General features: G+C 42.4%; 1 protein-coding gene across 6 annotated transcripts in view; it reads left to right on the plus strand.

The window, feature by feature from the left end:
• LOC102937550 (muscular LMNA interacting protein) overlaps positions 1-22332 on the plus strand; it is a 168753-nt gene that overhangs the window by 101261 nt on the left and 45160 nt on the right. For all 6 annotated transcript variants that reach the window (XM_043542376.1, XM_037894220.2, XM_043542380.1 and 3 more), the window contains 2 exons: positions 404-448; positions 17482-17607. In XM_043542376.1, the coding sequence (XP_043398311.1) occupies positions 404-448; positions 17482-17607 (171 nt within the window). The remainder of the gene's footprint in view (positions 1-403; positions 449-17481; positions 17608-22332) is intronic.

Below are 22332 nucleotides of genomic sequence, written 5' to 3' on the forward strand. Positions count from 1 at the left end.
AGGTGGAATTTTAATGCTCTAGAAATGTCCATCCAGTAACGAGTCCTGTGAGACTTTAGTAAAGTTAATTTCACGTGGGAAATACATGTTTGTGATTGCTGTTTTAATTGTCCACCCTGCAGAGGCAAACTTTTACATCTCATATAAAGACTTCTTCAGGGGAATATACTGTTGCTCAAATGCCTTTCTTCCATTAGGAACACAAAAATACCTACAAGTGACATGATAAAATGTAAACGTTGTACTCCTCCCACCATCCAGGAACCACTGATAATCTATGGAAATATTCCTCCTCCTGGTTTCCCCTCTGTAGTGAATAAGCATTCCTCCTCATCCCAGATTGTGACTGTTACAATGAATTACACTAGTTTATGTAACACTGCATATATTTACTCTTTTGCAGGCTAATCTTTACTTACTGACACCTACAGTGACAGAGAGTCAACTGGTATGTATCATGTGTCTGAACTATGCAGGTTTTCAAATTACAAGCATAAAATCTGAAAAAATTATTGGGTCCCTCCTTAGTCCTTGGAAGGAAGCTGCAGTCCCTGCTTCCAGATTAAAGTAATAAACAGTATACTACTCCTTCCATGCTGAACATGAATTTGAACGCAAAAGTGTGCCAAATACCTACAAGTGAGGTGGAATCACAGGACAACTGCAGGGTTCGACAGAGGCCTAAGACAGTGGGTAACTTGGTGGCCCACTGCCTCCTAGTGGCCAATTAAAAATGCTTCAGTTTTGTTTGAAAACTTGTTTAAACAGAGGCAAAATTCTGGGGCCCTATTCTCCCTGCTTCTACCTGTTTAAATCAAGAACAGCTAAACTGGTGAAAAGTGAGATGAAAACCAGTCCCCAGGAAGCATTTTAAGACTAAAACACAACTTTTATGTAGAACAACTTCATTTTGTCCTCACAGCAGCCTAGTGAGGTAGGGAAATCTTATTATCCCCAGTTACAGATAAGGAGCCAGGGCCAGATTGTCAGTATAGCTTGAATCCCATTCAGGCACCTAGGACCAGATTTTCAAAAGTGCTCAGCACCCAGAACTTCCCATTATAGCATTTATTGCTGCACTTCTCTGAAAATCTGGCATAAGTGACTAGGTCATGATGACACAGGAAGCTAGTGACTATGCCAACTTCCTCCATGTCTCTGGAACACTAGTCCAGTGCCTTAACCACAAGACCAGCGTTGCACATGTCTGAGCAAGGGCAGAATATGACAGATGGATATTCAGATTCATCAAACAACAGAAGAGCAGTCAGTGTTTATAACCATAGGCACCGACTCCTTGGGTGCACCCACAGGAAAAAGAATAGTGGGTGCTCAGCACCCACCGGTGGCCCTGCCAATCAGCTCCTCCCCTTCTCCCCCAGTGCCTTCCACCCACCGGTGATCAGCTGTTCAACGGTATGCTGGCAGAGATAGGGAGAAGAGGGGGCAGGAAGAGGCAGAGGAAGGGAGGGTGGGATGTGATCGGGGGAGGGAACGGAACAGGAGTGGGGGCGGAGCAGGGGTGGGAAGAGGCAGGGCAGGGGTGGGGCCTTGGGGGAAGGGGTGGAGTGGGAAAGGGGCCTGTGGTGGAGTGGGGGTTGAGTACCCTCAGGGAAACCAGAAAGTCGGCGCCTCTTTCTAACCATCTAAAACAGAGAGCATTGAACTCAGGCCCTTGCAGGTTAGTGAGATTAACAGGAATTCTAGATGTGGGCTGAAGAGAAGGCTAAATATATTTCAAACATGTTTTTAAAAGTGAGAGAAACCTAGATAATGCACGGCATGATACAGCTCATGTGGAAGGGTGTAGCTTAGCTCCTAGGTATATGCGTAGCAGTTCTGAGGCATACTGCCAGGTGATTTAACAGCTTGAAGTGATTTTTCTATAACTCATTCATTAAGAGAAATATATATATCTTGCAACTCACTGACTTTCCTAGGTTTAAAGCTGCTTAGCACTAAGTTCTGTGAAGTAAATTAAATGGTGACTGAGCAGAGTAGCAGTTAAACCTTGAGAATTATGGCATTATAACTCCCTTTGTTATAAAGCAATCTGAACTTAATTCAGCAATCACTTGCCACCAAATCCTGGCCAGGGCAGCATCTAGCGTGGAACACTTAGCAGTTCTAGGGGGTACAGCCAGGCAGGGTGTGCTGCTACAGATTCTTCTTCTGTGCCATTAATTTGCCCAGTTTGACTGCATGGCATTTGGGCACCGGGGAATGACATCTGAGGAAGCAGCATTTACCTCTATACAAGATTGCTTGCCATCACTGAATTGTAGCCATCTCTAGGGTGAAATGTAGCTGTTACTTTTAAATACAATATACAATAGTTCAGGAAAACAATAAAGAAAGCTGTTGAAACTGCAGCAAGAAATGTAGGTAGGCAGAATATAAATACTGTACGTGGAATAACACAAAGGTTTCTATTTATATGCTGGAGTCCCTTGCTGTGTACTAAGAAATGTACCCTAGAGTCCTCTCTCTGAATTGTATATGGAGGCTAAGTGGCTTCAGGTCTTGCGTATTCCTTTGGCACAGAGTTAGCTGAAAGTGTCATTTGCATTTGTAAAAATGTTGAAAAATTCATACATTTCTTGACATTCAAATGTTTGTATGTAAATAGAAATAACATTACAAAGAGATGCCTATCCAGCTATATGAGCTCTGGGATATGTCCTACTGCTCTGTCAGCACAGTGGCATGCAAAATAATTGTCCTTCCTCCAGGACCTTTACAGAGATCTGTGAATAATTAGCCAGAGGGGCATGAAACTTTTTTTTTGCCCAAGGCATTTGCCTTCAGACTTCAAGTGTACCTGATAAGAACTCTATTAGACCCTCATTCATATCATGGAATGTTTTATTGCATTTATAAACTTAAGATTTGGATAACAAAAATAAATAAATTAATAGTTTTAATCACATATCTTATCCCTATGAAAAATAGTTCACGGCAAAAAGCAATAATTTAAAACTCAACTAAGCAAAGCACCTGAGACTGTACTTGTAGTGATCAAAACACATCCTTTTGGTATATGCAGAACTGAAGTATCATTACAGAGAGCTCAGCCCAACCAATACCTACGGTTCCAGTACCCGCAACGTTGGTGTGTGGGTGGGGCTTCATCCTTTTCAGTGGATGATACAAAATGACCTAAGGTCTCTTCCCTCCCTAGGGCTCAATGCTCAACTATGCCCGACAATTGCTGAGCATAAAATATCCATTTGTGGCTCCCTTATCTTGGGGCCACATTTTTTTTTTTTAACCAAATCCATCATCCGTGTTGTTTAGAGCAGTCTCAGGGCTTCCTTAACCTGCTCTGGATTGTAAAGGTTCCCAGTGGATCATTACAGCAGCTGGGGATTCCCCAAGTATGTTGTGCTCCATGAGAGACAGAAACTAACTCTCTTTTTTTGTTAAATATCATTGAGTCTGATGGCGTGGGAGTTGGTTAAGGAGACAAATTGACAAAAAGCAATAATGAATAGAAAGCGTTCAAAATGCAATCCTCTGTGAAGCATCAAGAAACAAAATTCTTGCTTTCAGGAAGACTGCTGTAAAATAAAGGGGTTTAATAACTCTGATGAGCCGTGCACACCCTTTGGAACCATAGAAAAGCCCAGCATAGTTATTATAGCCCGATTCCTGACATCCCAAATAAAGGGGAAAAGCCGTGATCTAGATAGTGGAACAAGAGAGCTCCAGGGGAAGGTGGGACCTCAGCTCACGAGAATTGAGAGAGGACAACTAGGTCCCTCTAGAGCCTGCTTCACTAATGGTAGACACACTTCATTACTAATGAATTGGCAACCTCTAAGCAAAGAAGGCAACTGGGGGAATTGCTCTGCATTTTACCAGGAGCTTGGGGTTTCTACCTGGATGGTTCCTGGCATCCAAGCTCCAGACCTCATTTGCTTTTGGTTTATTTGCGAGTTTAGCCATCAGACATGGAGGGATCTCCCAGGCCTCTTCTACTCTGATCTTTCAGCTGATTAGCAAGTGTTCCTGTGTGCATTCCAAACTGACAAATTGAGCAGTAGGTTTCTTTGGGGAGCATGTGAGAGGTAGAGTGGGGCTGAGAGGCTGGTTTCTGGGAAAAGAATGTTTCAACAAAACTTATCATTGAACACATCAATTTTTGTTAAAAATAATGTGCAGTAACAGCCTAGTACCTCTACATTTGTTCAGAGCCACCCAGGTTTGGACTCAAGGATAAAACTGATACCTCTTAGTGAGTGGGGCCCTGTCTATGCTCAAAATTCTGACAGGTGGTGGTTCTGATTCTGTTGTCTAAATTAATAAATGAAGTGTCTCTAGGAAGGATTTTCTATTTGTTGTCCTTTAGAGGAGCGGCTCTGAGCTCCGGTAGGCTGCACGGTTATATCAGGCATTATGGACATGACAAACCGCACAGGCCAAATCCTGAGCAGTTCTGAGTACCAGCTGAGTGTGCAGCCCTGTTGTGATTATGGGAGTGGTGTGTGCTCAGTGGCTATTCAGAACCTCCCTGAACTGGCCCGGGTTGAATACATACCGTAATGGCCAGACATCAGGCAAAGCACAAGAATGTGACTCAGTTTAAAATATAGCAATAATCGCACTTGATATTTGTTAGTAATGACAGAAAGTTTTATAGAGAGATGACTTCATAAGACTAATTCATACATAATTCAGTCCTTTCTTGATGTTTTTTTAATGCGCGCATGATTTGTTTTCAAAAAGATTATCATTAAGGAAGAAGCATTTCACTTTTATCTTTTAGAAATACTTTTTTATAGTTTGATTTCAGCATCCAACCATTTAAAGCTTTACTTGTATGAGGGTAAAGAGAACCACGCTGGAATGACGATATTATTGATAGGTTTCAGAGTAACAGCCCTGTTAGTCTGTATTCGCAAAAAGAAAAGGAGTACTTGTAGCACCTTAGAGACTAACCAATTTATTTGAGCATAAGCTTTCGTGAGCTACAGCTCACTTCATCGGATGCATACTGTGGAAAGTGTAGAAGATCTTTTTATACACACAAAGCATGAAAAAATACCTCCCCCCACCCCACTCTCCTGCTGGTAATAGCTTATCTAAAGTGATCACTCTCCTTACAATGTGTATGATAATCAAGTTGGGCCATTTCCAGCACAAATCCAGGTTTTCTCCCCCCCCCATCCCCCCCCCCCCCAACCCACCCTCCTGTTGGTAATAGCTTATCTAAAGTGAGCACTCTCCTTACAATGTGTATGATAATCAAGGTGGGCCATTTCCAGCACAAATCCAGTGTTTAACAAGAACGTCGGGGGGGGGGGCGGGGGGAGGAAAAAACAAGGAGAAATAGGTTACCTTGCATAATGACTTAGCCACTCCCAGTCTCTATTCAAGCCTAAGTTAATTGTATCCAATTTGCAAATGAATTCCAATTCAACAGTCTCTCGCTGGAGTCTGGATTTGAAGTTTTTTTGTTGTAATATCGCAACTTTCATGTCTGTAATCGCGTGACCAGAGAGATTGAAGTGTTCTCCGACTGGTTTATGAATGTTATCATTCTTGCCATCTGATTTGTGTCCATTTATTCTTTTACGTAGAGACTGTCCAGTTTGACCAATGTACATGGCAGAGGGGCATTGCTGGCACATGATGGCATATATCACATTGGTGGATGTGCAGGTGAATGAGCCTCTGATAGTGTGGCTGATGTTATTAGGCCCTGTGATGGTGTCCCCGAATAGATATGTGGGCACAGTTGGCAATGGGCTTTGTTGCAAGGATAGGTTCCTGGGTTAGTGGTTCTGTTGTGTGGTATGTGGTTGCTGGTGAGTATTTGCTTCAGGTTGGGGGGCTGTCTGTAGGCAAGGACTGGCCTGTCTCCCAAGATTTGTGAGAGTGTTGGGTCATCCTTCAGGATAGGTTGTAGATCCTTAATAATGCGTTGGAGGGGTTTTAGTTGGGGGCTGAAGGTGACGGCTAGTGGCATTCTGTTATTTTCTTTGTTAGGCCTGTCCTGTAGTAGGTGACTTCTGGGAACTCTTCTGGCTCTATCAATCTGTTTCTTCACTTCCGCAGGTGGGTATTATAGTTGTAAGAATGCTTGATAGAGATCTTGTAGGTGTTTGTCTCTGTCTGAGGGGTTGGAGCAAATGCGGTTGTATCGCAGAGCTTGGCTGTAGACAATGGATCGTGTGGTGTGGTCAGGGTGAAAGCTGGAGGCATGTAGGTAGGAATAGCGGTCAGTAGGTTTCCTGTATAGGGTGGTGTTTATGTGACCATCGTTTATTAGCACTGTAGTGTCCAGGAAGTGGATCTCTTGTGTGGACTGGACCAGGCTGAGGTTGATGGTGGGATGGAAATTGTTGAAATCATTGTGGAATTCCTCAAGGGCTTCTTTTCCATGGGTCCAGATGATGAAGATGTCATCAATATAGCGCAAGTAGAGTAGGGGCGTTAGGGGATGAGAGCTGAGGAAGCATTGTTCTAAGTCAGCCATAAAAATGTTGGCATACTGTGGGGCCATGCGGGTACCCATAGCAGTGCCGAGGATTTGAAGGTATACATTGTCCCCAAATGTAAAATAGTTATGGGTAAGGACAAAGTCACAAAGTTCAGCCACCAGGTTAGCCGTGACATTATCGGGGATAGTGTTCTTGACGGCTTGTAGTCCATCTTTGTGTGGAATGTTGGTGTAGAGGGCTTCTACATCCATAGTGGCCAGGATGGTGTTATCAGGAAGATCACCGATGGATTGTAGTTTCCTCAGCAAGTCAGTGGTGTCTCGAAGGTAGCTGGGAGTGCTGGTAGTGTAGGGCCTGAGGAGGGAGTCTACATAGCCAGGCAATCCTGCTGTCAGGGTGCCAATGCCTGAGATGATGGGGCATCCAGGATTTCCAGGTTTATGGATCTTGGGTAGTAGATAGAATATCCCAGGTCGGGGTTCCAGGGGTGTGTCTGTGCGGATTTGATCTTGTGCTTTTTCAGGGAGTTTCTTGAGCAAATGCTGTAGTTTCTTTTGGTAACTCTCAGTGGGATCAGTGGGTAATGGCCTGTAGAAAGTGGTGTTGGAGAGCTGCCGAGCAGCCTCTTGTTCATATTCCAACCTTTTCATGATGACAACAGCACCTCCCTTGTCAGCCGTTTTGATTATGATGTCAGAGTTGTTTCTGAGGCTGTGGATGGCATTGTGTTCCGCACGGCTGAGGTTATGGGGCAAGTGATGCTGCTATTATTATTGATATCCCCTCCAAACTAACTTGCTTTGAAAGAGTTTTGTGCTATGCTGTGCCAGCATTTTTTGCAGGCGGGATAGAGCATCTATGTAGGCACTGAGGAATGGGTCTCCCCATGTCCTCATGCAGATGCCAACCAGCATGACATCTGGAGTGTGTCCACAGAGCTACAGGAAGGCCCTGACAATCAAAGGAAACTAGACTTATTTCTTAGCATAGGTAGCAGGTAGAGGAGGCAGCTGAGCCATCTGAAGACCTCATGATGGGGAGCTTTTTTCTGGAGAGGCCAGCAGACAGAGGCAACCAGAGTGGTTTGAGCTCCCATCTCCCAGTGCAGGAAGCAGGGAGAGAAGGCAGTTAGATGAGGTAGGGTCATGGAGAGGAAAGCACCACTGAAGGGGGCATGGATGGATAAAAGAGGGGGATAAGAGTATGAGTGGATGAGAGATAGGTGTGATAAGGAGATGGAAGGGCAAAATCTAGGAAGGGAAGAGGAGGAAAGGGAGTAGAGATGATACAAGAGAGGAGGAGTAATTAGAATGAGGAATGAGGAAATAGGAAAGACAAAATAATGGAACAAAATATCCAGAAAGAGAGGAGATAGATAGACACAGACAGAGTGCATACAGACAAGAGAAAAGATTAGGTAGGAATCAGAGTCTTAGGGGGAGAGAGGTTTTAAAAAGGACCTAGACTTAATCAAAGGTTTAGGGATTTAGTAGGGCAGTAGGAAGTCAAAATAATTTGAAAATCTACCCAACCTTTGGGCAAGTGAGGAGGGTGGCACCCAACCCCCAGACCTTACTTCATTGGCTTTTTATCTTTCTACAGCCCCTTACCCCCAAACAGCATTTTCATTAGCCACCAGTGCCTGGAACAGACTAATTTCTCCCCTTATCTATGCTCAGAAAGACTGCCTGAACCTTCAGGTGTATGCATAACTTTACAGTGCCCCATTTACTGTACTGTGGGATAATATTATCTAGTGAGGTTATTTAAACAATGTAACATCTGTAATATGAGGATAATGCTGCTGCCCTCCATTGTAAAGTGCTTTGAGATTTATTGGTGAAAAGGAATATATCAGAGCTAGGTATTATTATTTATTAATAACAATAGAAAAAGCAAGAGGTGAATATGTGCCTGCATCCACTCCTTTTAGAGTATATCAGTCACGTATAATGCCTGTCCATTACTGTAACCTTTAAAACTTTGGGGTGATGGTATTGTGACTCAGCCCTGCATGGCAAAGGAAAATCTCAGCTTGCTTATGGGCACTCTACCTATTGTCAGTTGTGCTGTCTGCTAGCAAAGGAAGAGCTCAGGGTTCTGTTTTTGAACCGATGATTTTGTTAGAACTTGGTAGGTAGCTAATGATGTATTTCAAATCCTGATTGCTAGTCGATGTGTGTCAGACTGTTGCAGCGTATGACTCATCTCACTGTGGGCACTTGACGTCAGTGTTCTTTAGAAAATACAGCCCTGAAAGCATTTTCTACAATGTGCTTTCTACAGTGCTTCATCTGTAAAGACAGCTTATTCTTGACAATTTCAGGTAGCACAATAGACTTTTAGTTACATAGTTGTGTAAGACCATTAGGAGGCCAAGGGTACTTCTGTCTATACAGTAATTTGATAATAACTATGCCATCCCAATCCTGTATTTTAATTTATTTTTTATATTTAACTTTTTGTTGGAAAGTAGAGAAAAACACTCCTTGGCAAATCTTCCACAGCCATTTTGAGTGGGCAGAAAACCATGGAGTGCTAAATTTCCTCTTGACCCTCCAGAAAGAATGGGCATTTACTCCCAAGCATAAACTAACTAATGAGCTAAATGGGCAGTGGATCAGGCACTAACTTGTTAAATTCCATAATCAAAACATATTATTTTAAATGAAATTTGACTATTCATCACTCTTCCAGTAAAACTAATGTCACCTGAAATTATTTTTATTTATCATCCATCTTAACTGAAACAAGAGATGGATCTGAAAGGGGTACAAAGCTAGGAGGGAGGTAGACGTGTAATATTAGTTCAAGACCATCCATAACTTAAACTTACATCCACCAAATCAATAATCGCAAAAACCACATTTAATTTAAAAATTCTTCTCTATTTTAAACACTTCAGTCATATTCCTTTTTGATGGAAGATGATTTGGATTAAATCAGTGCAGTTTTGTCAAGCTCTGCTCATATGTGAAATCTCTGGATTTTATTCATCAGCTTTGTGGCCCTACCTTCTACTTTCTCTAACTTAGTTGTATCTTCTTTTTTTCAAATAAGTAGTCTAACCAATTATTTATAATGTTCTTTACAAAGTGATACTTTAGAAAGTACTACTTCACACAGTGCCCAGTCAACTTGGGGAACTAGTTGCCAGTACTTTCCTCAGGAATTGAAATTAGAGGGGGTGTTTGAATTTACGGGGGAGAGGGGAGAATAAACCTGTGACTAAATTGGCAACACTGTGGTAACTAGTTGACTACTGGGGGGGGAGGAGGGGAGGAAGGGTATGGGAGGTATAGGAGAGTTCATGGTTCATCTTACCTATGCTCAGAACCAAACCAAAACATCAATTCTTTATTTAGCTCTGCTCCCATGGGCTGTAACTGTGACAGAGGTGGTACTTCGGAAGCATGGAATATTTAAAGACTATTATATTGAGATGTGACAGATGCTGTGGACACATGAATTATGTAAAGACTATATTGTATCAACCTTCTAAATCTTATATATGGGTTTCCCACAGGAACTATAGTCACTGGGGTAGGGGTAATTAATGCAAATTCCTAATGCTGAAACAATGCAAGTAACCAGCCTTTTGAAGTGCAGGCTGTCTGGGAAATAAACATAAATTGGTTTGATGATATTCAAGGGGCCTGACAGACAAAGAACATGAAACTGTGTAAAGTGATTGTCCTGAACTGAAAGAGAACTCTCTCACACCCAATCCAAGGACTGACCTGAGACAGTGACCATACGAGACAAGCTCTACAGACATGGCCCAAAGTATTTTAGTCCTACCAGTGTCTTCATGTGGCAAATGGGTGACCGCCTGGTAAACTAGACCTACATATAAGCTATTTACTGTTTTTAATTATGTGTTTTCTCTGTAATGTTTTTGTTCTGAATAAATAGAACTTTGCTTTTAGAGAGCAGGCTGGTCACTGGTCAACACTGTCATTGCCCTGAGAGAACAGAACTGCAGGTGCTGAACTAAAGTCAGATCTGAAGAGATAATCACCATTAATTACAGGAGTCTACAGTCCAAAGTCCCTGGTCTAGAGGGAGGGGATCATAGGTTCCTACCCCCAGAAAGGTGATGGTTAGAGGCCAGAGATCTAAGTGGGATGCCCTCAAGGAGGCCACTAAGGGGTCAGAGGTGCAGTTACCTTGGGAACTGATATTACCCATGGAAGCAACTCAGTAGCAGCTTTGCAGTTATTTATGCAGAATGTGCCAAATGGTCCTTACTCTCTACCATGTGGCCATGTTAGAGAGGCCTACTACCTGGTTATTTGAGAGTTTGTCTCATCACAGAGCCTCACAGAACTCCAGTGCTCATAGTTTCCATAAAAAATGCATACCTTTACCTCCCCTTTTGTTTTCTGCCTACAGATCAGTTCTTTGTCTGTCTTAACAAATTATTCCGTAGCCCATGCTTAGAGTTTATACAATAAACTGTCATGTCAAACTCAGGAACAAGAATTCTGAAAATCTAGATCATATTAAATTTACAACGGGCCACTATCTAGACCAGTAGTTTTTTAAATTTAAAAGTAAATAGATTTGTCTGACATGATATATATTTTGCAAATCCATTATAACTCACAACTATTAAATTGTACTTGTCCAAATGTGACTGTAAGGCTATATATCAAAATCTTTCACTAATACAGATGCTAGATTTATAGGTTCAACATTTTCAACTTTATTTCTGGAACACCTCTTTTTAAATAATGGAACCAATTTCATTATTTTTCAGTCACCGGGTACTTTTCTATACCACATATAATAATGATTCAATTACTTGACCTCAATCTTATATAAACCATTGTTGCCCTTGACTATGTCTACCCTTATCTTATCCAAATACTTGTTTTTCCCATGGCTTTGGTAATAGACAGATGTATGGACTTGTGGTTAAGGGACTTGCCTGGGACTCAAGCAATGGCTTAATTAATATCTTAGCCACATACACCTTGGGAAAGCATTCAGACTCTCTGTGACTCAGTTCCCTATCTGACAAATGGATCTCTGGTCTCCCACCCTTTCACTTGTCTATTTAGACTGTAAAATATTGAGGACAGAATGACCCTTAAATTTCTGGTCAAAATGGGGGAGAGAGATGACAAGAAAAACACCAATATTCACATAAAATTACACCAAAAATATTTTAAATGTTTTGTATTATAATATAGGCATACAAAGATATGAATAAAATAAATCAAACACATCTTAAGTGAACATTCAACCTAGACCACTCAAGCATCATCATCACCAAGTTAACTCAAAATATTATCACCCCAAGTCAAATGTAACGTGTCCAGATTACAAGTCAATTTATGAAAGGTGTAATCAGCCATCCTGTTCTGGAGAGATTTCAAAATGGCTAGTTTTGCCTGACCCAGCAAAACGTTAGCCAGTCAGGAAACTGGCTGAATGTGAGCCCTGTATCTTGGAGGCTGGAGAAAACCAATCCCAAACTGCTGAAAAGCTGCTGCAAATATAACCAAAAAGAGGAATCAAATGAGAGCAATGTAGGAAAAACTAAAACCCCAGGTTTGAAGCCAAACAGAAGGGGCCTTCTGCAGATACAGTAGGAGTAATATGGTATACAAAATGATTGGTTGCTACAATGCTATGCTGGACCCTCCACTGTAAGTCGCTGGAGTGCTTAGGAAGAGGAGGTTTGAATAACGTCCTCCAAGCCAGGGACATAGTCACCCGTGGACAGGGACATCCTCCAGGCTATTATCAGAGAGATCAGAGAGGGTGGCATAATGCCTCACCTTGACACACATGCCATAGAGCAGCTGCTTGGTTATGGTTGCAAAAGGAAGATTCACCAAACCCTTGCAGGACAATGCTCCGCCTGGTTGCACAAGGATCCATAGGAGGGGAGACAGCTAGCGAGGGGAGCATTCCCCCCCAGAAGAATAATCCCTGCAAAAACTCTCTGCAAATATCGAGCAGCCCACTGAGTGAGTGCCACCTGGAATTCAGAAAGGGCCTTATTCAAAAGACATACAGACTGGATTCTAGTCTGAACAGCAAGAGCTGTCCTGACTTCCAGCTTGACCAACTAGGAACAAGCATGTGGAACATCTAGGTCAACCCAGCCTGTTTAATGGTAGAAAACAGGCTCCTGGAGGAGAGAGCTTCAGTGGGAAAAAGTGGGTTAAAACACAGCAACTGTTCCAAAAGCCATAAACTGAAAAACAGCTGGTCCGGCTGTGCACTTTGCAGAAGTTGCCAGGCTTTAAAAAGACCTTTATAAAATAGAGGCAAATTTAGACTCTCTAATCTACCAGGTGCCAACAAAAATAGGTAAGACTCAAAGACCATCTCCCCAGCATGACACAGGAGAGAAACAGCCAGGACTTGTAGACCCGTGGGGAGTCAGAGTAAAGTAACCATTGAACAGACTGGAGACAAAAGGCTACCACCCTGCTGGTTAAATCAGTGAGTCCCTGGCTCCCTTTATCTAATGGCAGGAACAGAAAAGCAGGGCACAATCAGTGGTAATTATTTAAAAAAATGATTAATATACCTCTAAATCTAGTCCAAAAGGCCCGGGGAAGGTGCAGAGACATTATCCGGTGCCATAACATTAAGGCCACAAGATTGTTGGCAATCAAAACCTGTCCCTGAAAAGAGAATCCAGGAAGGAGTCAGGCCATTTCTGCAAGTGGCCTTGCACATTCTCCCCAGCCCCCTCCAAGTTCCTTAGCATATAGCATCCGACAAAGATAGGGTGACCAGATGTCCCGATTTTATAGGGACAGTCCCAATTTTGGGGTCTTTTTCTTATATAGGCTCCTAGTACCGCTCACCCTCCCACCCTGTCCCAATTTTTCACATTTGCTGTCTGGTCACCCTAGACAAAGACCTACAACACTTTAATCTCAGAGGTGCCCCATTGGAATTGCTGGGGCCACAAAGCGGGACCACTACACTGTCAAGAACCCAGATCGAATTGCTCTGAGCCCTGTTAATGCAGGTAGACGGTGTTTGTTCACACACTTGTGAACAAGCACAAAATGCCTGCTTGTCACAGTGATAAAAACTGAGATATCATCGGCTTAGGCTGACAGACAAACCGGGCAGACATCTGGCACCCTGGCTTGGAAAGGCCAGTTAGATAGCTTCTGCAGAGGGGCAGGAATGGCTCCAAACTAAGAACATACAGCATCCTAGAGAGAGGACACCCCTGATGAATGTCTCTGAGAATAGGAAGCAGTGGCTAAGACCCCCATTAATCTTTAAGACACTAAAAACTTTATGGTACAATAAAGAAACATATGAAGAGAACACTGGCCAAATCTCAAAAGCTTCTAATGTTTTAAAAAGCTAACTATGGTTAACTCTATCAAAGGCCTTCTCCTGGTCCATTGAAATAAGCCCCACATCCAGACTACAACATTTGCTCACATAAAAAATATAATGAATTAAAAACAAATGATCCAAATTACAGTTTTTAGGAATACAATCTGTTTGATCAACATATATGAAATTGTCCAGACAGTCCTACAGTCGGTTGGCTAAGGCCCTGGATAAAATCTTATAATCAGAACAGAGAACAGAAATAGGTCTCCAGTTCCATAAGTCACAGAGGTCCCCTTTTCTGTGCAGCAGGTTGATTGCTGCCCTGTGGCAACTGAGGGGCAGTGCTATCTCCTGGGCACACTCCAGCACCACTAGAAAAAAGTCAGGAGTGATAAAATGTCAGAAATGCTTGTAAAATTAAAATGGCAGCCTACTGATGCCTGAGACTGCTGGATTGCACCAGAGAGCTCTTGTAGCAACAGCAAGGTGTCCAGACACTGCTTTTCCTCACCAGTCAGATGGGATAACCCCTGGTGCAGCTCTTCCATTGCCAGGACATCACAGGCTTCAGGTGAGTACAGAGTACTGTAAAAAGAAAAAGCTGCTTTCTGGATCTCAGTAGGGTCAACTGTCAGATGACCATTTGGCAGCCAGAGGCAAAAATCCTGCCCCCCGCTCTGTAGACTTTTTCTCTAACCTGAAAAAGAGCCCTCGAGGGAGTATCATTTTCATGGAGCTGAGTAAAACGGATCTTAACCCTAGGGTTCCTTGTGCCTTCCAAGCTCCTCAGGAGTTGGTACTTCTACTGGGTTTCCCACATCAAGGTTGCCAAGAGGGTGCAAGATGTCTCATTTATGATACAAGGACCACATGGCAGGTTGGGTATACTGCTGGTAGAACATTTGGTTCTGGACCTTCCCAACATTCCACTACTGTCTCAAGGAGTCAGACAGGGGCTTGTGCTGCTGCCAATGCTTCCAAAACACAGCAAATAACTAATGGTGAAATTCAGGTCCTGTAACAATTTGGTATTAAAGCGCCAGCGGGAAGCACAGGGAGGATGAGGGAGAGAAATACTGAGAGGCATCATGATGACCTGACAAGTGAGTGGGAGACATGGAAGACTGAACAACCATATTCATGCTGGCCTTCATGGTATAAAAGTGATCCAGTCTAGCCCCTCAAGCCAAGGGCAGCTGAGTGAACAAAGTGTGGTAAATCAGGGAAACAGGCCTCAACCTCGACTCCCTGTTTCCCTTTGGTGCTATCTAAAATATCACTAATCTCCTCCACACAATGCCCACCTTTCATATCTAGCTGACTCACTGGAACATCAGGAACCAATGAGGAGTCCCAGAGATCATCATCATCCTCTTCATCTCCCTCAGACTCCACCAGCTCAGAAGAACATTGAGCTGCCATTGCAACACACTCCTCATTCATGAAGGAGAGAGATTCAGTGGGGGCAGCTGGTATATCTATTTTCCCAAGAGAGGTAGGCCGCACCACCCCAGGCTGGGACCCAGTATCATCACTGCAGCATACAGGATTGGGGGCTTAAGGACTCACCAAACCAGGGGAAGACAGTAGCCCACGGGGAGCTCCAGGCATGGAGCTACCACCAAACACAATGTTATCCTCCTCCTCAGGGCACACTGCTTCATCCTCAGCCACTGGCAGCAGTTCAGGGGCCTCCAAAATTTTAGCCCTTCTAAACACAGTCCCGCATAAATCCGTCTGTTCTTCACCCCCATCTCTAGAACCCCTGTATTTGCTCTGCAGGAAGGTGCTCCTCAACCTCCAGGACTTGCTTCTGTAGAAGTACAGGTTATGGGGTCACAACAGAGGGTTCCTCTGGGGAAGCGGGGGTCTGCTTTCTGGACAACAGCAGGCCACATATGGCAAGGGACGTGGGGAGATAGAATCTGGCAGTGCAGATGCAGGCGGTTTCCTGCTGGTTCCCTTGATGTCCCAGCCCCCTCCCCACTATCCTGGGGTCCCACATTCTTACCAGGGACCCCCAAGCCAGCAGTGTGTGGGCAGGAACCCCTCAAATGACCAGGGTCACCACACAGGAAACATTTCATGTTTTCAGAGGTAGCAAACACTGTATAATCCACCCCTTCCACGTGGTGCTTTAAAACCAGGTTCAGGGGATGTTCAGGATAATTTAATGTAATAAATTCCTCACATCTGGATTATTCCAGGCTAGCGGAATCATCCCACCAGCAGAAACTACCCTTCCCATAATGGGGGAGATCAGACACTCGTGTCTTATTGTGAAGGAAGGGGATGACATTGGAAACAACTACTTTATTAGCAGGAGCAAACAAGGGAAATGCTTGAACAAAAGACTCCCCAAACTGCTCCTCGACCAGGAAAATCACTATGGATTTGCTCATTCAAGAAGCAGATTTTATATGAACACAGCCAATAACCTTACCTATACTCAGCAATGTGCCCTCCACAGTGCAGGAGGCAGCAGGCACACACCAAACCCCTTTCTTGTGGGACAAACCACTAAACCCATCTGAAGTGGACTCCATGGAGAAAATCTCCTCACCCCCAAGGGAAAAAGGGAGGGAACCAACAACACCCGTAAAGGAAAGAAACAGCAAGTAACAAAACAAAAAACAAACATAGACTAACAGAAACCCAGCTAGTGCACACAGCACCTAACAAACAGCCTCACTTGAGGCAGGGGAAGGAAAAAGAAGAGACAGATAGACTCCACAGTAGCCCACTGGTTAGGTAACTCCTCTGGAACATGGACAACCCAGGTTTAAAACCTTGCTCTGAATCAGGCAGAGCAGGGACTTAAACCTGGGTCTCCTACATCCAGGGTGAATGCTCTGCATGGAGAGAGTAAATCTTTTTCTCCCAACCACTGATGTAGAACAAATTTTGAAATTTTTCGCAAACTGGAATTATTGTTTTTCAGCCAGCTGTACTTTGTAGAGTAGACAAGTACTTTTTTCCATTCATTTCTTCCTTTATTGCTCTCCAGTGACTGAAGGATGAATACGTTGAGATGTTAGTACTGAAAAGACTAATTACATTTGTGCAAAAATGGTTGTTTGCTGCTGCTGTTCATAGTGTGTTTCAAGTTCTTGGCTAGTATGCTGGGAAAGCTCCATACGATATTTGGCCAGAGTTTAAGTCTGTCATTTCTAAAAAGTGCTTTTTTACCATGCATTGGTGAAAGTTATTAGTTAATATACTTGCATCATCTGTTGCCCTTCTTTACTGTGTGGGTTTTTTTTCCTTTTACTGTGTCTGTTTGAAAAGGCCACACTGGAATTTGCTGTCTGTAAACAGATGTGATTATACATAATCCATGACTTGATGAAGTTATTAGGATGCAGTTGAGCAGCTAGCAAGAGGTGGCAGAAACAATAGCTTGATAGGCAGGCTAGTTTCTGTCTTTTGGGTTGACAACAAATAGATCTTAATTAAGAGCTTCCTGTGACTGCAAAATCACAACTGGTGTCACCTTTCTCCATATTCTGAAACAAAAACAGGCCAGTCAAAGAGGAATTGAATGATTTTGGTCCTTGTATATTTTTTAAATGTCATATTTTGAAATATGGTAACTTCAATAAAACTGGAATTAGAATGTCCAGAAATAAATAAAATTTTCTGTAATCTGGTACTACTTCAGGTTTTTAAATTTCTATTCTTTTCCCCCCTGTGCTTGCTATGGATCTAGACAAAGCCTGGTGTTATTCGTCCAGGGCCAGTGAAAACAAAAATCTTATTAAAAACGGAGGAGCCCTATCAACCAAACCCTTTCAAAAAATACCTTGAAGAAACCAGAGATCCAGATATTGAGAAGGTGAGTGCTTTATTTAAACATCACCTCTGCCCCGCCCCCATCCCGAATTTGTAGTGGTTGTCAGCTTCCTCAGAAGCTGATGAAGTTGAATCTTGGACTCTTGTTTATTTATGTGTATACATATTAAATAGCAGCGATATATACACTACTCTCCCATTTTATATTTAAACACTTTACTATTAAAACTGTATCAGCCCAGATGATGTTCCATTTTGTATTATCCAGTGGCTTAACTCCTTCTCTATAGCTTTTAAAAGAGGGGAATAGCCTATATATGAATATACAGCCTGTATATTAATGAATTTTGATCCTGGTCATTCTGTAACATCTATATGTAATTTTTTAAGACATGGACTCATTAGGACTAGAAGGCTTTGTAACCTCATACAGAACCATCTACCGGCAAGTTATTGTGTCCTGATACAAAGCATAACATAAACCAGAACTGCATGATTAAATAACCAGCCCCTATTTTTGATAATTTGTTATCCATGTCAATTTAAAATCAAATTTTGCTTCCAGTATCAAACATACCATTTTGTGTAATGTCTTTAAGAACATCCTGTAGGGTCATTAAGAGCACCTTGTAGTGATAATACAGTATTTTTCATTTCTGAGCGATTTACGGACTTGGTCAGCCACTATCTCAAAGCAACTATATGTATGCGAATCTACCAATCTATATAGGTAAATATGTGTTTGTGTGTATTACTTTGAATTAAAACCTTTACCACAATATGTAATTAAATTCCTGGAGAAGCTTCCAATTAATTTACACAGTATGTTGTGAATCATTCATCTGGTAGGTAGTAGAGGATCACAATGCTGAGCAGTTCTCTTGCCAGACGAAATGTGAACAAGGCACCTTTATAATTAAATTCTCACTAGCTCTGGGGCCTTCTAATCACATTTTAATCACTTTAGCAACAAAAAAGTAATAATTTAAAAAGCTTTGTTGTTAAAAACACTTAAAAAGAAAGACTTTTATTTTAACTGTCTCCCTCCCCACAGTGGGCCAAATTCTACTCTCATTTGCACTAGGTCGGCTTCATTGACTTTCCCAATAGAGTTGAACTGGTGTAAATCAGAGCTAAGTCTGGCCTATTGTCTGTAATATACCAATGGGCTCCAACATCCTCTGCATGTGTTGTCATAAATGCTTCTTTATAAAATATAGAGTTTGGCTCTAGAGCTGGATGACCATGTGTCAAGGTTTCTTCCCCACTCTGAACTCTAGGGTACAGATGTGGGTACCTGCATGAAAACCCCCCTAAGCTTATTTTTACCAGCTTAGGTTAAAACTTCCCCAAGGTACAAATTATTTTACCTTTTTCCCTTGGACTTTATTGCTGCCACCACCAAGCGTCTAACAATTATATAACAGGGAAAGAGCCCGCTTGGAAATGTCCTTCCCCCCAAATCCTCCCAAACCCTACACCCCCTTTCTTGGTGAAGGCTGATAAAAATCCTCACCAATTTGCATAGGTGATCACAGACCCAAACCCTTGGATCATAAGAACAATGAAAAAGCAATCAGGTTCTTAAAAGAAGAATTTTAATTGAAGAAAAAGTAGAAGAATCAACTCTGTAAAATCAGGATGGTAAATACCTTACAGGGTAATCAGATTCAAAACACAGAGAATCCCTCTAGGCAAAACCTTAAGTTACGAAAGGACACAAAACCAGGAATATACATTCCGTTCAGCACAACTTATTTTATCAGCCATTTAAACAAAACAGAATCTAACGCATATCTAACTAGATTGCTTATTAACCCTTTACAGGAGTTCTGACCTGCATTCCTGCTCTGGTCCCTGCAAAAGCAACACACAGACCGAGAGAACCTTTGTTTCTCCGCCCCTCCAGCTTTGAAAGTATCTTTTCTCCTCATTGGTCATTTTGGTCAGGTGCCAGCGAGGCTATCCTAGCTTCTTAACCCTTTACAGGTGAAAGGGTTTTTCCTCTGGCCAGGAGGGATTTAAAGGTGTTTACCCTTGCCTTTATATTTATGACACCATTGCAAATAACAACATTTGGAACTTGAATCAACGTTGTGATGCTGTTGCAAAAAAAGCAAATGTAGTTTTGCATTGCTTTAACAGCAGCATAGCATGCAAATCACAGAAATGATAGTACTGCTTTACTCAGCGCTGGTTAGGTCTTAGCGGGAGTATTGTGTCCTATTTTGGTTACTGCTATATAGAAAGGATGTAGAGAAACTGAAAAAGATCCAGAAGCAAGCAACAAAGAGGATCAAAGGGATGAAATGCAAGCCACATGAGCAAAGGCTGAAGGAATTGGGTATGTTTAGTATGGAAAAGCGGAGATTAAGGGGGAACATGGTAGCGGTCTTCAAATACTTGAAAGGCTGCCATAAAAAAGATGGAGAAAAATTGTTCTCTTTTGCCACAGAGGACAGGACAAGAGGCAATGGGTTCAAGCTACAGCATAGCCGTTTTAAATTAAATCTCAGGAAAAACTTCCTAACTGTAAGAACAGTAGGACAATAGAGCAGGCTGCCTAGGGAAGTCATGGAATCTCCTTCACTGACGGTTTTCAAAGAGAGTTTGGATAGCCATCCGTCTCGGATGGTTTAGATACAACAAATCCTGCCTCTTGACAGAGGGTGACTAGATGACCCTTGCAGTCCTTTCTAAGCCCATGGTTCTATGATTCTAGATCTGGGTAAGAAACTGTTTTCCTTACCCACAAACATTTTTGAGATTTCAAAATTTTCCTGTTCCACATTGGGATGAAATTGAGTCCTTTGAAAAAAATTAATAAAAAAATGAGAGAAAGTGGGAGAGGCAGATCCACGCTAGAATAGTCAGGTGGTTAGCCACTCACATGGGATGTGGGAAATGCAGCTTCAGATCTCTGTCTAACCACATACAAGGTGAGTGTCCTAACCGCAAGGCTATAGAGTCAAGTTTCTGTCAGTGGCCCACTGAATACTTAAAAAATTATATGTAGTAGAACAGGTCCATGAAGAGAGATTGAGAGAGATACATGCCAGAATTGTCTGATGGTAAGAGCACTCACCTGGAATATAAGAGAATCAAGCAGAGTAGTGACATGAACTTGGTTCTCCCACATGAGTGCCCGAACCATCTTGCTACTCTGGGATGAGTCTCTGTCTCTCTCTCTCCCCAACCGCATCCCTCCCCCGACCCATGGTGGTTTTGACCAGAAATTTCATCTTGGACCTGAAAAGGTGTCAATTAAACTTTCATATTTCTGCAAAAAGCTTTGTTTTGATGAATTAGTGTTTTCTGACAAAAAACCCTTGTGTTATAAAATTTCCAACAAGCTCTTCTCAGCACAATATCTTATGTAGTGACTAGCTGAATATTCCTGACTGTTTTATTACTATTTATTTAAAAGGCTGAATGCCCTTATGTATAGGAGTAAGTTTGTAGGGTCCAATTTTTCCTAGTTTCTCTGTGGGCATCAATTGATGTCAATGGCAAAACTCTCAATTTAAATTTATTACTCTGTAGCTTATCCTTTAATCTGCTTTCTTTCTGTACATTAAATCTCAGCCAATCATTTTGATCTTAATATTAGAATTATCTTATATATGTACAAAGGCTCTATTGTACCTATAGGCTGAGGCCCATTGGATGCTGAGATGGTTAGTTGCAGAGAGGAACACATGCTTCCCTGCACTGGTTGACCTTAGGGTTGACCACAACCAACTACCACAGTTTTAAACATCACAATCTCTGCCATCCCTCGGTGCTAAGCGGTGTTTTAAACATGTTAATGAACATATATTAGCAAACATGTTTGCGAACCACACTTCATTTTCCTAGGCTGGACAGGGCCATGAGATGCATTGGCTTTATCAGACTAGGAAGAGTGGGGAGGATTAGCTAACCTAACCTTGACTACATTTCCTAGTCTAAGGGTATGTCTATACTACCTGCTAGATTGGCGGGCAGCGATCGATCCAGTGGGGGTCGATTTGTTGTGTCTAAACCATCCAAGACGGATGGCTATCCAAACTCTCTAGAATCATACCCAGATCTAGAATCATAGAACCATGAGCTTAGAAAGGACTGCAAGGGTCATCTAGTCACCCTCTGTCAAGAGGCAGGATTTGTTGTGTCTAAACCATCCAAGACGGATGGCTATCCAAACTCTCTTTGAAAACCTCCAGTGAAGGAGATTCCATGACTTCCCTAGGCAGTCTGCTCTATTGTCCTACAAGTCTAGATGCGATAAATCGACCCTGAGCACTCTTCCATCAACTCCGGTACTCCACTGGAGCGAGAGGCATAGGTGGAGTCGACGCGGGAGCACCAGCAGTTGACTCACAGCAGTGAGGACACCGCAGTGAGTAGATCTAAGTACGTTGACTTGAGCTACGTTATTCACGTAGCTGAAGTTGCGTAACTTAGATCGATCCCCCCCCTCGCCCCAGTGTAGACCAGGCCTTAGTCAGTGGCTCTCAACCTTTTCAGGTTGGCTACTCCTTATTCGAAGTCAAAAATTTTCATGGTCCCCTTACATTTTCTATCACAGTAAGAGTAAAAATTGTATCAATGTTAACAATAAGCACATATAATTTATTTGTGTGTGTTTTGAGTTTGACAGAGAATATTTGACCTTGAATGATAAGGGTGTGTGGGCAGTGAGTTTACTTTAGATTGTACTAAAATATTCAGCATCCCATGTCTCCCTTGACTGCCTTTGTTACCCCTCAGCAAGCCACTGATTGAA

This window comes from Chelonia mydas, chromosome 3 (genome assembly GCF_015237465.2).
Source record: "Chelonia mydas isolate rCheMyd1 chromosome 3, rCheMyd1.pri.v2, whole genome shotgun sequence".
NCBI classification, from domain to species: Eukaryota; Metazoa; Chordata; order Testudines; family Cheloniidae; genus Chelonia; species Chelonia mydas.